Raw genomic sequence first — 14,355 nt, forward strand, 5'->3', positions numbered from 1 at the left:
TTTCAGCATCAGAATGGCTTCATATGAATTCTGCCCTCAAGGGAAACTGAGGTCTGGTGGATAAAGTAATGCATGTTCAAGGATGGCAACTGCAAAACTGTAGTCTTAGTTGCATGACTGCATGCTCATTCCCCATTGCCATAAGACTAGGACCTCAATGTGCAAAAGGATGTGAATGTGGTGGCATCATACACTGACCTTGAAGAGAATGAAACACCTAATATTATGCTACAAAGAAGTCTTATCATTTTATATCAAACTGAATTGAAAGTTCTGGTAAGTTCTGTGCTCTGTTATTCCTAACAGAGTCAATTCATGTAGGGATTGCATGCAAAACAGAAAGACAGCTTGCACAGAAGAGACCGTTTCTCCTGCCACTCCTATAAGTATATTTTCTTTGCAAGTATGCATTGTCTTGGACTACCACATTAAGAATTTGGCTTCCATCACCTCCAAATGGTTTTTGATACTTGAAACGGTTTTTATTTAGCTGTTGTTGTTGTTGTATTGTTCCTTCCCCCCCACCACAAAAACAACCAACTACTTTTCAAATACAGTTCTCAGTAATGATTCTTTCATACCATAAGGAAACAGATTTCCTAACATATACAATTTTCAAACTGCACAGGCTACTCTGTGGACTAAATAAGCAGAGCAAGTAGGGAGAAAAGCATGCGTTAGATCCCCCCCACCAAGTATGAGTGATAAAAGCTGCCATTATCTTCCTCCTAGAAATGGAAACTTTCCTCAGCTCTAAATGAGCACAATACTTACGTTACAGAGACATTCACACTGGGCCTCCCCTGAGCACTAAATCCTCACCACAGGTGTATCTTAGTTGGCTCTCACCTTAGTGGCAAACTCATCTGTACCTACCAATTATTGCAGTGAACAGTCTCCATTTTCTAAATAAAATTAGGGGGGAAAAATCCATAGTATCTGCTAGGTCTGAATATACTCATGGTGCTTCTTCACATAGAAGAAACAGCACCATGTGGCTTTGCCTCTGTTCTAGAAGCAGAAAGCAGAGATATAGACCCATTCCTTATGAGGCATAAATGGCTATAGGTAATTGACATCCTGTAGATCAGTCAAAACTAAATACAGGGCTGAGACAAAAAGAAACTGCGGAGACCATTCTAACAGGACATGCCCTGAACCGGGATTCTGTAAGTGGGACAAAGAAGATGCACTGCACACTTTTCCTGAATGTGTAAAGTGACCTCAAGTGCATCACTGCCCAGAAGTAACAAGTATGGGGCAAACTTGAAGCAATACTCTTAAATCTAGGGCAAGCCCAGTGCCAAAGTATTCTGGCACTGATTTAAGTAATTAGACTCAAAGTCTCTCCTTATACTATACTGTGCTATGGCAGTCCAGAATTAGCCAACCATGGCCTGTAATCACTTGGCAAATACTTCAATTGCTATGTGCGTCTGTTTCAATTCTCAACAGAAATCACACATCGGAACTGCATTCAGTCCAGAATTCAATCAGTTGCAATAATTATGGAAACCAATTAAAAAGTCTTAAAGCTTGTATTAATATTTGTGTGTGATTTTTTTTAAGTAGCCAGTTTCTTTTCTTAGGGAAAACCAAGGACTGCAGAAAAGTCTGTGCAGGATGTTTAATCAAATCACAGCTTAAAAAGAAATCTTTCATGCTGGACCACTGCAAACTTCATATGCTAAAGACAAGTAGATGAGGGCAGAGATAAGACATTGAAAAAACTAGTTCAAAAATGGGGACTGAGGTGAGGGGGCTGAATGAATGAACACACACAAAAAGGCTGGAATGTAGAGTGTCAGCTGCATAAAACCAACTGTTAGAGGCAAAGCTTGTGCAGAAAAGAAAAACCACCTGTGTGTGCAATGTCTGTCTGTTTTTTAAAGACAAAGCTCCAGACAAAACCTAAAGGGCACAAGTTTTAACAGCAAGGTCCACAAAAAAGTGCAAATGTTTCTTTCAAAGGAAGCTGCTCTTTTTGGTTACTAAGTTCTATTAAGCAGTGAAGATTATTCCCTGGTGGTATTGCAAAACAACAACAACACAAAACCTTGTCAAGACCAGTCACATTGTTTCGAGTTAGCCCCAAATTAGCAGCAACAGATATTTTATTACATGGCAAGATATAAGTCCACAGTCCTCTTCTATGTTGTAGTTTGCATCAAAGAACCTGAGCATCAGTAAAACCCAACTGAGCCTCTGGACACCTCCCCCTCCTATGCTGTTCCAGTGTCCGCTCTGATTGGGAATAAAAAGACTTCTAGTACAGTCACTATCTGCATCCTCTTGAACTTGCACAGGATGCCGAGCCATCTGAAAAAAGAGGAAAAAAAGTTGTTGACATTTCCCAAGAAATCTGGTGTTCCATTCATCCTTCTAGGAGCATAGAGCCACCAAGAAACCTTTAAGAGCACCAACAGCAAGGTATCTATTCCCTAACTAAAGAAACAGCCTGGGAAACTGAACAAACATTCCCTTCATTAGCTGTCAAGGTAGGCAGGCAATGTGACACCCCCCCTCCCAAGCAAAGCAATACTGCATCATGCACTAGAGCAGATACCACAGGCCAGATGCTGTTCTGCATCATGGATCTGCAAACAAGACTTCTTTGCCCTCTCTTACTCCAGCAGTTACCATGATACCCATTCACTAATTACATACCAACTATAAAGCTGACCTCAAAAACATATCTTCAGCCATCCTATGTCAGTTAATTCTAGAGCTTCCTGAGTAACTTCAAGACACCTCTGGAGCCCTCACTAGAAGGAGTCTTACTCCAGGCTCAGAGTACAGACTTCACTGTACTACAGGCTCAGGTATGCTTGATGAAATTCAGGCAGTGAACACAGCCATCTACAGATTGCACCCTTCACCCATTGGCTTTCCAGTGAGCAAACTTTCCCACAACCTCTATAGCACTTCTAAAAGCAAACCTGTAATGCCATTGACATCTGATAGGCAAAAAGGATCCTTGACTAAAATTGAAAATGCTCTGTGAGGAATTAATGGAGAAAGCTTTTAATGATGCTGCTCCTGTGACAGTAAGCACACAAACGAACACAAAGATACTGACAAAAATGCTTGCAACTGTACCGTAGAGAAGGGGGTGGGCGGGCAGGAATACCAGCTTCTCAAGCAAAGCTGTAGAAAGTGCTAAATTTGCTCTCTGCAGGTACAGAGCCCAATGGCGGGATAACACAGAGACCCAATGAAGAGGAATTTCTATTTCCTACTCCTTGAAGTTTCTTTCTCAACTAATCTTACTTTCACTGCCCTTTCTGCAATGCAGTGTGCTTGCTATTTTCTTTTCAGCAGAGCTGGATAGGGGCATTCCCTCCTCTCTCTCTACAGTGAACAAAGCTATCATCAATGAAATAATTTAGAATGAAAATCTTGATTACTTACTGTAGGTTAATTCTTCTCCAGGTCTCTTACGTGACTGATCACCCCTGAAACAAAATGGGTAGGGGTACGTTATAAAAAGTTAGTGCGATGGCTGAGGTGAATCCTGCTCCTATCCTACCACTCTGCTTGAAGTCCTCCTTCAACCTGAGGAGCCTTCCTCCAACAAAGAGGAAGAGTCACAGTGAAGAGCCACGTAAGTTGGAGGAAGACTCCTTAGGATGAAGTAAAGCTTCAAACTTTGCTGAGTGGACTCTGGGAGAACAGGGATAGAATACTTTAAATAACAGCCATATATGCCAATGATAATAGTATTTACTTACTTCTTTTATACCCTGCCTTTCTCCCCAATGGAAACCAACAACACTCTCCCCATCTTTATTTTATTCATAACCACCCTGTGAGGTAGTTTAGGCAGAGAGAAGAAGAAGAGCTGGATTTATACCCCACCCTTGCTCTATATCGGCAATGAGGAACTGAGTAGGATGCACAGGTAAGGCACCAGACCTGCCTTAGGATGGCAACAAGGGGACGGGAAGTAGCTTTTCAATTTATCTGTCTTATACAGTGTTCTCATTTCAAAGTCTACTTGACCATGCAGACGCAGTTAGCTATGTTACAAAAAAAACAACAAGTAGTCCAAGGAGCACCTTAGAGACTAATAATATTTCCCAGAGGTATAAGCTTTTATGAGTCAAAGCTCACTTCAACAAACACACTTCATCATATCACATAAAGTAAGTTTTGACTCACAAAAGCTTAAACCTTCGGAAAATGTGATGGTCCTTTACTATTGGACATAGATTTTGTTCTGTTACTGCAGACTAACAGAGCTACCCACCTGACACTGCATCACAAGACATAACATAAAATCTGGCCCTCAGTGATAAAAGTGTTTGAGGATTCTAAAAAACGCAGGTCCTGTTTTTTTGCAAATCAACCAAGTACAGCAGAAATGTTTACAGGCAACACAATTTCACATTCTATTCCACCAACATTAAATGGGCTCTTGGGATTCTCTGCTCTGTAGATTATTATGCCCAGGGCTACATTTTGTGAGAGACAGAATGTGTGTGTGGGTGTATATATACCTTTTTCACTCTCAAACATTCTGCCCTGGAGGCTACAAAGACTACTTTAATGTACATAAAACCTAGAACAACAGGAAGAGGGGGCAAATGGTAGAGAACAGACTGGCTTTGGGGTTCAGCTAGCTCACTTGCCTTCATCAGCCACCTCCTCAATGGCCTGCTTCTAAGCCCCTTATGAAGCACCTGCAGCCTCTTTCCCCCTCCCATTGCCCTAATCAGGCTAACTGCCAGGAGCTGTTGGCAGTGATTAAAGTGGGGGCTTAAAAAACCCATGCTGCTTTACTGCTGTTGCAACATTCCTTCTCCTTGCTGCTGTTGTCCTGGCAGCTAGTGGGTGTGGTTGAGTTGTAGCCTTATAGGGCCTATGCTGTGTTACCGCTGTTGCGGCATTTCTCCTTTTTGCCACTGTCCTAGTGCTCACACTGTGGGTTCCCAAGTGAGCATCCTGCAACTCCTGGGTAAGTCTGAGGATGGCTCTGGCAATGGGGATGAGCCCACTCTCAGACAGTGGTCCAGTAATGAGGCTTCAAGCAGCCTGCATCACTCTTTACCCACTCCTTAACCAAAACCAGAAGTAGCATACACATCTCCCAAAGCCTCGTCTAACACTCTAACCACAATACCACACTGGCTCTCAAGCTCTGAGGATCAGAGTGTTACAGCTTTTGCAAAAACTTTGATACTTTCACCATGATAGTTGTGAACTCAGTATGTTCTGTGGTTAAAATACCCAAATAATGTTACTGTGGAGCACACTATGAACTAGTATAATACATGTCCACTATTTACAGCTAATACTTGCTGCTAAGAGTTTGGTTCAATATTCATTAGTTAATAGAGATGCCGTAGTCAAGACCATCTATTAGTGCAGATCTAGATGGAATACTGCATCATGAGTATAATTGCTGAAATCCTTCATTATGCAGTCTCTGTATGAACTGCCTATAGGGGTTTTGACTTATTGTTCCCTAGCCATTTCAGTATTATAGTAAGGTAAAGTTGAAAATTAGAGCATTAGAGCAAGAATTAATAAAAAACAATGACGAAGATGCAAAAGAGGTAAGCAATCTACCAGAACTCTTCCAAAACCGTCACTACTGTCTAAGGCAGAAAATGAACTGGGGATCTGAGTGGACCCACTGCCCGACCAGACGTTTGAGTTTACCTGCCTCCTAACTGGTTGGTTGGAATTACCTATAAGATGCCCCCCAAAGTGAGAAAATTTCTTGCTTATCTACCACTATTTCCCTAGTGACCCAACTTCTTTAGTTTATTAGTGTAGTTTTATCAGCTTATGGTCGGGGTCCAGCTTACCTAAGGGACCGCCTTTCCTCATATGTTCCCCCGCGAGCACTACGGTCTGGGACGCAACACCTCCTGGCGATGCCAGGTCCCAAAGAGGCCAGGCTGGCCGCTACCAGGGCCAGGGCTTTCTTGGTGGCGGCTCCTATCTGGTGGAATGAGCTCCCGGAGGAGATCCGGGCCCTGCGGGACCTTGCACAGTTCCGCAGGGCCTGTAAAATGGAGCTCTTCCGCCAGGCGTATGAGTAGGAGCCGCCACTACCATCACTACTGTTCTATCATAATCTGGCCCTGGAAGAAGGAACATCAGCGTTTTCCGGAACAGATGACGCTGAGTAGGTAGAGCAGTTGTAATAGAGCAGTTGTAATACGCCATCGGGTGGAATATCATGTTAGAACATCCGGAGCACTTTTGTTAATAATAATGTTACTGTACTGTAGTGATTTTAAATTGTTTTAAATATGTTTTATATTGGCTTATGCCTCCTTGTAAGCCGCCCTGAGCCCGCGTAGCGGGGAGGGCGGGGTATAAATTCAATTTATAAAATAAAAATGAAATAAATAAAAGAGGGCAATGGGTGAAGGTACTTACCTTCCAGCCCTAAAACATATTCGAGAGCTGCGGGCCTCGAAGGATACACTACTTCCATTAAGGGATTTTACTAAATATCTTAAATCACACTGGTATGCTAGTGAAAGAAATGCATAAAAAAGACAAATGCCAGCTTTTGCTTCATTCAATTCATTGTTAATAAAAGGCATGGAAGAGTTAACGTTGACATAATATCCATATGACTCATGGTTACACTATTTTCTATCGTAAGTGACCTATGACATTATAGATAAATTATCCTCCTGGAATCTTGCCAATGGTAAATCCCAATCTTAAGGCTTAATTTAGCAAGAGTCTTTGGGGAAAAGCAATTTAGAATTTTCAATTAAAATGAAACAAACTTCTTAATCAGATTTCTAGATTTAAGTGATTAGGTATAATTGTGTAGTTTCGAATATTTTTACTGGCAAAAAAGGAGGCTGACAAAGCTAGTCATTCTACGAGACTGGAAAGGTTCAACTACAAACTTTAAATGATGACCTTGCAAGGAGAATTTCTACATTTCTTGGCAAAAGCCAAATGCATACACATGACAGTGTGTAGGACAATGTGGAACACAAACAGATCCAGTTTCCATTCGTTCCTCCACTACCATATTAAAAACCAGTTTAGAAAGGTCCCAATTAAGACAAAGCAAAATACTTTTAATTGGGGAAAGTACTGGTCATATTTGGACCATAAAACAAAACTTCTGACCAAGTTTCTTCAAGGTTGCCAAGGATAAGCAGATGTGGGTCTGCTCAGTGCTTGGAGGGGGGAAATCTCTTGGCGACTGTATGTAAGTCACTTTGAGTTCCACGGCAGATGACAGATGAGATACAAGTGTAATCAATACATAAAATTACATCATTTATTGTAATTGTATTCATATGATAGTGTTAGGTAATTTTGTAAAGGTTATTCAAGACAGCATGCTTTACCTTTGCCTTTTCACACATTTTGAGAAATGAAATATAATACTCTTCCCTCACCTCTCCTCAATGAAATCATGTGGAATATCCCTATGATCTCATAATTCTGCTTCCTACAATTCAGGTACCACTGTTCTCTGGAGTCAAAGGAGCACCCAAAGAAAGTGAAGATTATGTCTTTCTCCCATAATATTCACACCATTGCAGGAGTTATTCTTTCACTCACATTCTCCACACACTGTTTGTTCTCCACACAAGTTGTTCTGAGGGTTCTTGGTAAATTTTGTCCATACAGTCATATGCCATGGAAAATGAGTCACCACAGAAATATGTGGCAATAATTTAAGTGGTTACAGCATTTCCCCCAGTTCTGATCATCATGAAAATTGCTGGTCATATCCACAACTTCCCGGTTTATTTTTTATTATTTTATTCTATTTGTATCCCACCCTACCCCACAAGCAGGCTCAGGGCAGCTCACACAACACATAGTAAAAAAAAAATAGTTCATAAAAACATCATACCACTTCATCAAGATAAAATACATTAAGTTAATAGATGGTGGCAGCTTAAAATGTCTAACTACAGTGCAATGCTGCAAGAGTGTCAGGTGAGGTGCCACATTTCTTTCTGAGTAACCAGAGTCAGCTGATACTGGTGCCCAGTTGGTACAGGTAGTGCCCTAAAACAGCTGAAACAAATCAATAGACCAAGCAGATTGAGCAGGGAAGGACAGTGTTATTTGGACATCCACTGCCTTAGCCAAAAGCCTAGTGGAACAGCTCCGCTTTGCAGATCTGCAGAATTGTAGTAGATCCCGCAGGGCCCTGATCTCAACTAGGAACATGTTCCACCAGGCAGGGGCCGGGGCTGAAAAGTCCCCTTCGGTCCGGGGACTACAAGGTGCTGCTGCTCAGAAGAGTGCAAGGCTCTCTGGTGCACATACAGTTAGGGCACAGACAGTCCCGTAGATATGCTGGTCCCTGGCTGCATAGGGCCTTAAAGGTTAGTACCCTAACTTTGAATCTGATCTGGTTCTCAGCTGGCAACCAATGCAATTGGCACAGCACTGGCTGAATGTGCATCCACACAGACATCCCAGTCAGCAGATGCACCGCTGCATTTTGTACCAGCTGAAGTTTCTGGATCAAGCTCAAGGGTAGGCCCGTGTAGAGTGAGTTGCAGTAATCTAACTTGGAAGTGACCATTGAATGGATCACTGTCACCAGGTCATGGGGGGGGAGACACAGGGAACTAGTTGCCTAACCAGCTGAAGACGGTAAAAGGCTGACCTGGCAACACTGGTGACCTGGGCCTCCACAGAAAGGGAGGCACCCAGAATCACCCCTAGACTCCTCATTGTTGGGGCCAGCATCAAAGACACCCCACCAAGGGCTAGGAGTTGGATTCCCAATCTAATCCCCTCACAACTCAGGTACAGGACCTCCATCTTCACTGGATTCAGCTTCATCTGCCTCTGTTGCAACCCACCAGCCACAGCCTCCAGGGCCCTGGCCAAAGTATCTAGGGCAGAGTCAGGCCATCTGTCCATCTGTAGATACAGCTGAGTGTTGTCAGTGTACTGATGACAACCTAGCCTAAATGCCCGGATTAACTGAGCAAGGGGGCACATATAGATGTTAAAGAGCATTGGGGAGAGGCTTGCCCCTTGTGGGATGCTGCCTACCAGTGGGTAACGCAGAGATACCCTCTCCCAACTGCCACCCTCTGTTCCCGATGATGGCGAAAGGAGGACAGCCACTGGAAGGCAGCCCCCCATATGCTATCTTTTTGCATACAGGCATTACTTTTGTGAAAACAAGACACTGTTGGAACAAAACAAATACAGAAGTTAAACAGCATTGAAGGACAAAGCAAGTTACCTTTGTGTTAATTTTGTGCCTTGTCAGCTACTCTCATGGGGATCCAATGCCTAAAAAGCTGCTACCTGTGAAATCAATGCCTATTTTTTTGCTCATCATGGTTACTCTAATTATTTGTTCCAACAGCATCTATTTGTACTGTTTCTCTTTCATCAATGCAAGCTGTCGATCAAATTGACCACAAGACAAAAGGTAAAAGGATCTTTTTCTTCAGGAGATGTAAACATCTGAGAAACAAGTGGGGGATAGACAAGGCTGGATCCAGCAATGAGTTTCTGCAGGCACAAGGACTGCAGAAACACAGCAGTGGATCCAACCCACAATATGCAAATGGTTTTCTGCGAAAGCTGTTCCAAAGGATGCAACAGTACAATTCTACAATCAGACAGATAACTGAAAGCAGCTTTATAGAAACAGCTATAACTGGACACTTGCCACAGTATTAGGAAAGGCTGCAGTTAATAGCTACAAAAGCACCAGTCAATGTAAAACACACACACAAAGCCTGTGGCAAATATTTAAATATTTTCTGCAGTGCTTTATTTGTGGGTATAGGTGATTGATATAAACAGTCTTAGATCACTGGTTTATTTGAATGTTTATCTGTTTGGCTGCAAAAATGTCCTAAAATGAACCTGAATAAAAGGGAAAATAGAGTAATTATTCTGTTTTGTGTAAAATGTACCATTTTAATGCACACTGAAGTAAAATAATGCAGAGTCCCACAAAACCACGTTCAACTCAACAAGGAGATGATTCTGTTCCTGAGAGAAACATTGCCTTGATGAATACTGCACAGAATTAAATACATCAGAACTATTATCCATTAAAAATGCACCAATCAACTGTCCAGAGCCAATGCAACTGTTCTGTATTTATCAAGGGCTATCATGTACCAAAAGTCTTCCACAAATAGTAGGATTCAGTAAACGACCTGGATCCATTCCCTAAAGTCATTTGATTGAAAGCTAAATTCACTCAGATTTGTGATGCTTTGAACATTAACCTGAGAAACATGCTGGAAAACCTGGGCCCAAACTTGCAAATATTAGTACTTTTACCTGGAAAACCCTTCCTGAATAAGTTCTTGTTGAAGTTTCTGGTCTTGAGCAGCATATTCTCCAAGTTCAGATTCTACTGCAGGAGGGAGGATGTTTGGAATAAATTTAGAAAATAAAGCTGGTGCCATCTGAACCCATTCTGCGGGGAAACAGAAAGTAATGGTGAGTGGCACAAAATAATTTCTATGTTTCAGTCTCACATATCCTTTGAGACAATTCAGTGGCAGGCCTGTCTAATCCTAATACTCACCTTTGGCAGTATAAACATTTAAGTACAAAGGAAGAAATCTAACTTTGCTGCAGGCAAAGTGAGAATGCTAACACAAAACAAAAGAACAGGTACAGTGTCTTTTGGACCCATGCTAGCTTTCTGATGAGAGGTCACCACAGTGGAGGAGAGTGCTTTCCCGCCCCCCAATGGGGCAGCAACTATTACTCCTCCTAGATACTTTTGCTGGCCCACGCATCAGTAACTTCTACACTTGACTACTGCCATATGCTCTGTATGCAGCTCACTTTTGAAGACAACTCTGAAACACGAGCCGAATGCCCATTGCTTGTCTGGTACAGGCATCATGGCCATAATTTTATCAATTTACAGCAGTGGCTTTGGCTACCAATTTGCTTGTAGATCCAGTTCAAGATGCTTTAAATGTTGAGGTGTCGGCTCTGTCTGTTATGAAGGCCAGATCTGATATAAATGTCACTTCGATGGACCGGGCCATGAGTGCCATAAAATGTAATGCCAGGTATGGGAAATAACTTTATGAAGAACACAGGCAAACCCAATTAACAATACTTTTTAAAACTCAAAATACAAACATGCTTAAAACATCAACATTCTTACAGGATTTCCTCAAAGCATCTCCCTGTTGCTTACCCCCCCCCCCACTTCCACCGCCCATTGCGTATTAGCACTGGGACAGGATACAGGGACATAATGCACAGCCTCTGTCATCTGGCAATAAAGGTAATGACCAGGTGCTTGGGGGCCGGATAACTGCCCTGGAGGGGCCACTTCTGGCACGCAGGCCATATGTTTGACAACCCTGCTTTAAAGCTTTTCTCCACATAACCCCATGTGCTTTTTAAGATCTAGCCAATAATCCTTGCTGATTGTTTTCAGATTTGTACCCCGCCCTCTCATGGTCAAATTAGGAGTATGATGGTAAGTAACAGAGCTTTGTTGGCAGCAACTTACCAAATCAGAATCACTTCTCAGAAGGGACAAGGAAACCTCTTTGCTTAGCTTTTGCAAACTCTTCCCCTTTAAAACTGGCTTTTCGTTTACCATCTATATGTAAAATGTCTTACAGTGGATTAGGAAAATGAACTGAAACAGTGTTTATATGGGTTTTTGGGTAAAAGTTCTGTATTGCTAAAATTATTTCAATTCTTAGTTTTAATTACTTGTGGTTTCTGTGTAAGATGTTGATTTACATGATTCCTATTTAATGCATTGCCCTCTGAAAATATAGAAATGGCTGGGCTTACACCCTCAAATAAATCAGTCACAAAGTGTTCTTGAACATTAAACTATGTGGCTTCCTGAAGCAATGCACTTACTGAATTGTACACTGGGCAAGATAGCAGATGAGAATTTATGGACTTTAACTACACATTCTTTAATTAAAGTATACGTGAGCTAGGAAATACCTTGTGAAAAAGGTTTAAAAGCAACATGTAGTGTACTCAGAGGAAATGGAGAGTTAGGATCCAAGCCCCACATAAACATATCACAGCAGGCCATCCTCAAGGTCAGAGAAGTCTGACATGAGGGGAAAGATTTGTTTTGTTACTGCTAGGTGAAACTCTTGTTTTCCCAGCAGTGACATAGAGGATTTGATTAGAAGACATCTCTAGCCATAGTTCCCAAGAGTTCTAGTACCAAACCAGGAGGTCTTGGAGCTACGGTGCCAGTAACAGAGAATGGAAGTCTTGCATATGATTATTTTTCTTCTCTTGAGGTATAACTGATAAACTGATGGGATTACTGTTGCTTTCCTTGTCTTTGCTCTACCAGCAAGAAACAAGAATTGATTCTGATAAGCAACCACTTGATTTGACAGACAACCATCAAATGATCACTGCCTGTTTGTGTCCAAGATGAACTGCAGGGTCTATAATTGTATGAATCTCTATACAAGGACTGAACTGGAATTTGAGGTATCTCCTATCCTGGAAGGGGCTACATGACCCCTAAAAGAGCAGATTTGCAGGCTGGGGATGCTGCTGGACCTAGGTCTCCTGTTGGATAAACAGGTGGCAGTGGTGGCCAGGGGCACCATCCACCAGCACTGGCTGGTGAGCCAGCAATGGCCTTTCCTGGATAAGGAAGATCTTGCCACTATGGTACATGCCCTAATAACATCTAGTTTGGATTACTGCAATATGCTCTACATGAGGCTCCCTTGAAGAGTGTCCAAAAACTACAGTTAGTACAGAATGTTGCAGCAAGAATGCTGTCTGGAGTGGCTCATACAGACCATATCATTCCACTCTTGTTCCATCTGCAGTGGCTTCCATTCATTACAATAATCTTCAAAGGATATGTGTAGGGTGCTCTTGTCATCTGAAGCTAGAGGGGCAGCAAACCGCAAAAATGGGCTTGTTGGTTGTGGCACCAAAATTGTGGGATTTCCCTTTGTTTGTCTGTTCCTCTTGATTATTGTCTTCCACCAGTGGGTGAAGACTTTTCTGTTTCATCTGGTTTACCCTTACTGATCCTCCATCTTACTAGTTTATTTTTAATTTCTTTTAATTGTTTGACACCTTAAAGACCCCAACTGGACAGAACAATGGAATACAATTGTTTTAAATAAATAAATTTAAGTCTTCTTCACCCTTTACTAATAAGTTTGATTTAAAAATACAGACTTAATCTAGTTTATGGGATTTCAAATTCCATCACAGAAAACAAAAGCAATCAACATTATGGATCACGGCAAATAATGCCCCCCTGTGTCTTTTTTTGCTCAGATCCCTGTATCCAAACTCTATACATGGATTCAATTGATGGGCTTAGACACATCACTTTCCCTTATAACTTGGCTCCCTATCTATAAAAATGGAACTGTAGTTTATCTCACAGGCAGGGCAAGATGACTGCTATGGAGTAGTTCATATAACAAAGTGCCATATTGGAACCCGTGGGCACTCCATGAAATTGCTGAGCGGTCGGGTTAGAACGGATAAAAGGAAGTACTTCTTCACCCAAAGAGTGATTAACACATGGAATTCACTGCCACAGGAAGTGGTGGCAGCTACAAGCATGGATGGCTTCAAAAGGGAATTAGATAAGCATATGGAGCAGAGGTCCATCAGTGGCTATTAGCCACAAGGTATAGATAGGGACTCTGGGGCAAGTGATGCTCTGTCATCTTGGTGCTTGGGGGGGGGGGGCCAACAGGGGGAGGGCTTCTAATGTCCTGGCCCCACTGGTGGACCTCCTGATGGCACTGGTATTTCTGGCCACTGTGGGATACAGAGTGTTGGACTGGATGGGCCTTTGGCCTGATCCAACATTGGCATCTCTTATGTTCTTATGTTCTTAACTAACAAAAATATTGTCGTTCATATAACAAAGTGCCATATTGGAACTAACAAAAATATTGCATTGCTATTGCATTCCCATTTTTTTTGAGTTGACAACCCCACCAAAACACTAATAGACACTGGGGTCATATTATGATGCATGTGTAGGTACAAAAATAAGCAACACCATTCCACAGTAATACTTGTTTCTATTCTCACTATTTCAGAATCAATAGTTGATGATACTATATAACCAATTTTAATACCTACAACTAGGGGTATGCAAAAAAAAATCATAATTTTTGTGTTTGGGTGTACTGAACCCGAAAAATATTGGTATTTCCCAATATTCATGAATCCCAATATCGGTATGATCTTGGGATTTGGGAAATAATCCTTATTTGGCTCCATTATAGCCTATGGGGACCATCCCCATAGGGTATAATGGAGAAGGGATTTAAACTTTAAATGCTTGCTGAATTCACTTGCTGAGTCATGCTGCCGCAGCAGCACAACTCAGCAAGTGAACTTAACTGAGAAAGCATTTAAAGT

At 41.9% G+C, this 14,355-nt stretch overlaps 1 protein-coding gene across 4 annotated transcripts in view; it reads right to left on the minus strand.

Moving 5' to 3' along the window:
* Positions 1–1,541: 1,541 nt before the first annotated feature.
* The window catches only part of CACUL1 (CDK2-associated, cullin domain 1), a 70,179-nt gene continuing 57,365 nt past the window's right edge, over positions 1,542–14,355 (minus strand). For all 4 annotated transcript variants that reach the window (XM_015412315.1, XM_015412313.1, XM_015412314.1 and 1 more), the window contains 3 exons: positions 10,270–10,408; positions 3,412–3,455; positions 1,542–2,319 (listed from right to left, as the gene is read on the minus strand). In XM_015412315.1, coding sequence (XP_015267801.1) covers positions 2,279–2,319; positions 3,412–3,455; positions 10,270–10,408 — 224 coding nt within the window. In that variant the 3' untranslated portion in view covers positions 1,542–2,278. The remainder of the gene's footprint in view (positions 2,320–3,411; positions 3,456–10,269; positions 10,409–14,355) is intronic.

Source organism: Gekko japonicus, unplaced genomic scaffold (genome assembly GCF_001447785.1).
Source record: "Gekko japonicus isolate JY-2015 unplaced genomic scaffold, Gekko_japonicus_V1.1 scaffold3579, whole genome shotgun sequence".
Lineage (NCBI taxonomy): Eukaryota > Metazoa > Chordata > Lepidosauria > Squamata > Gekkonidae > Gekko > Gekko japonicus.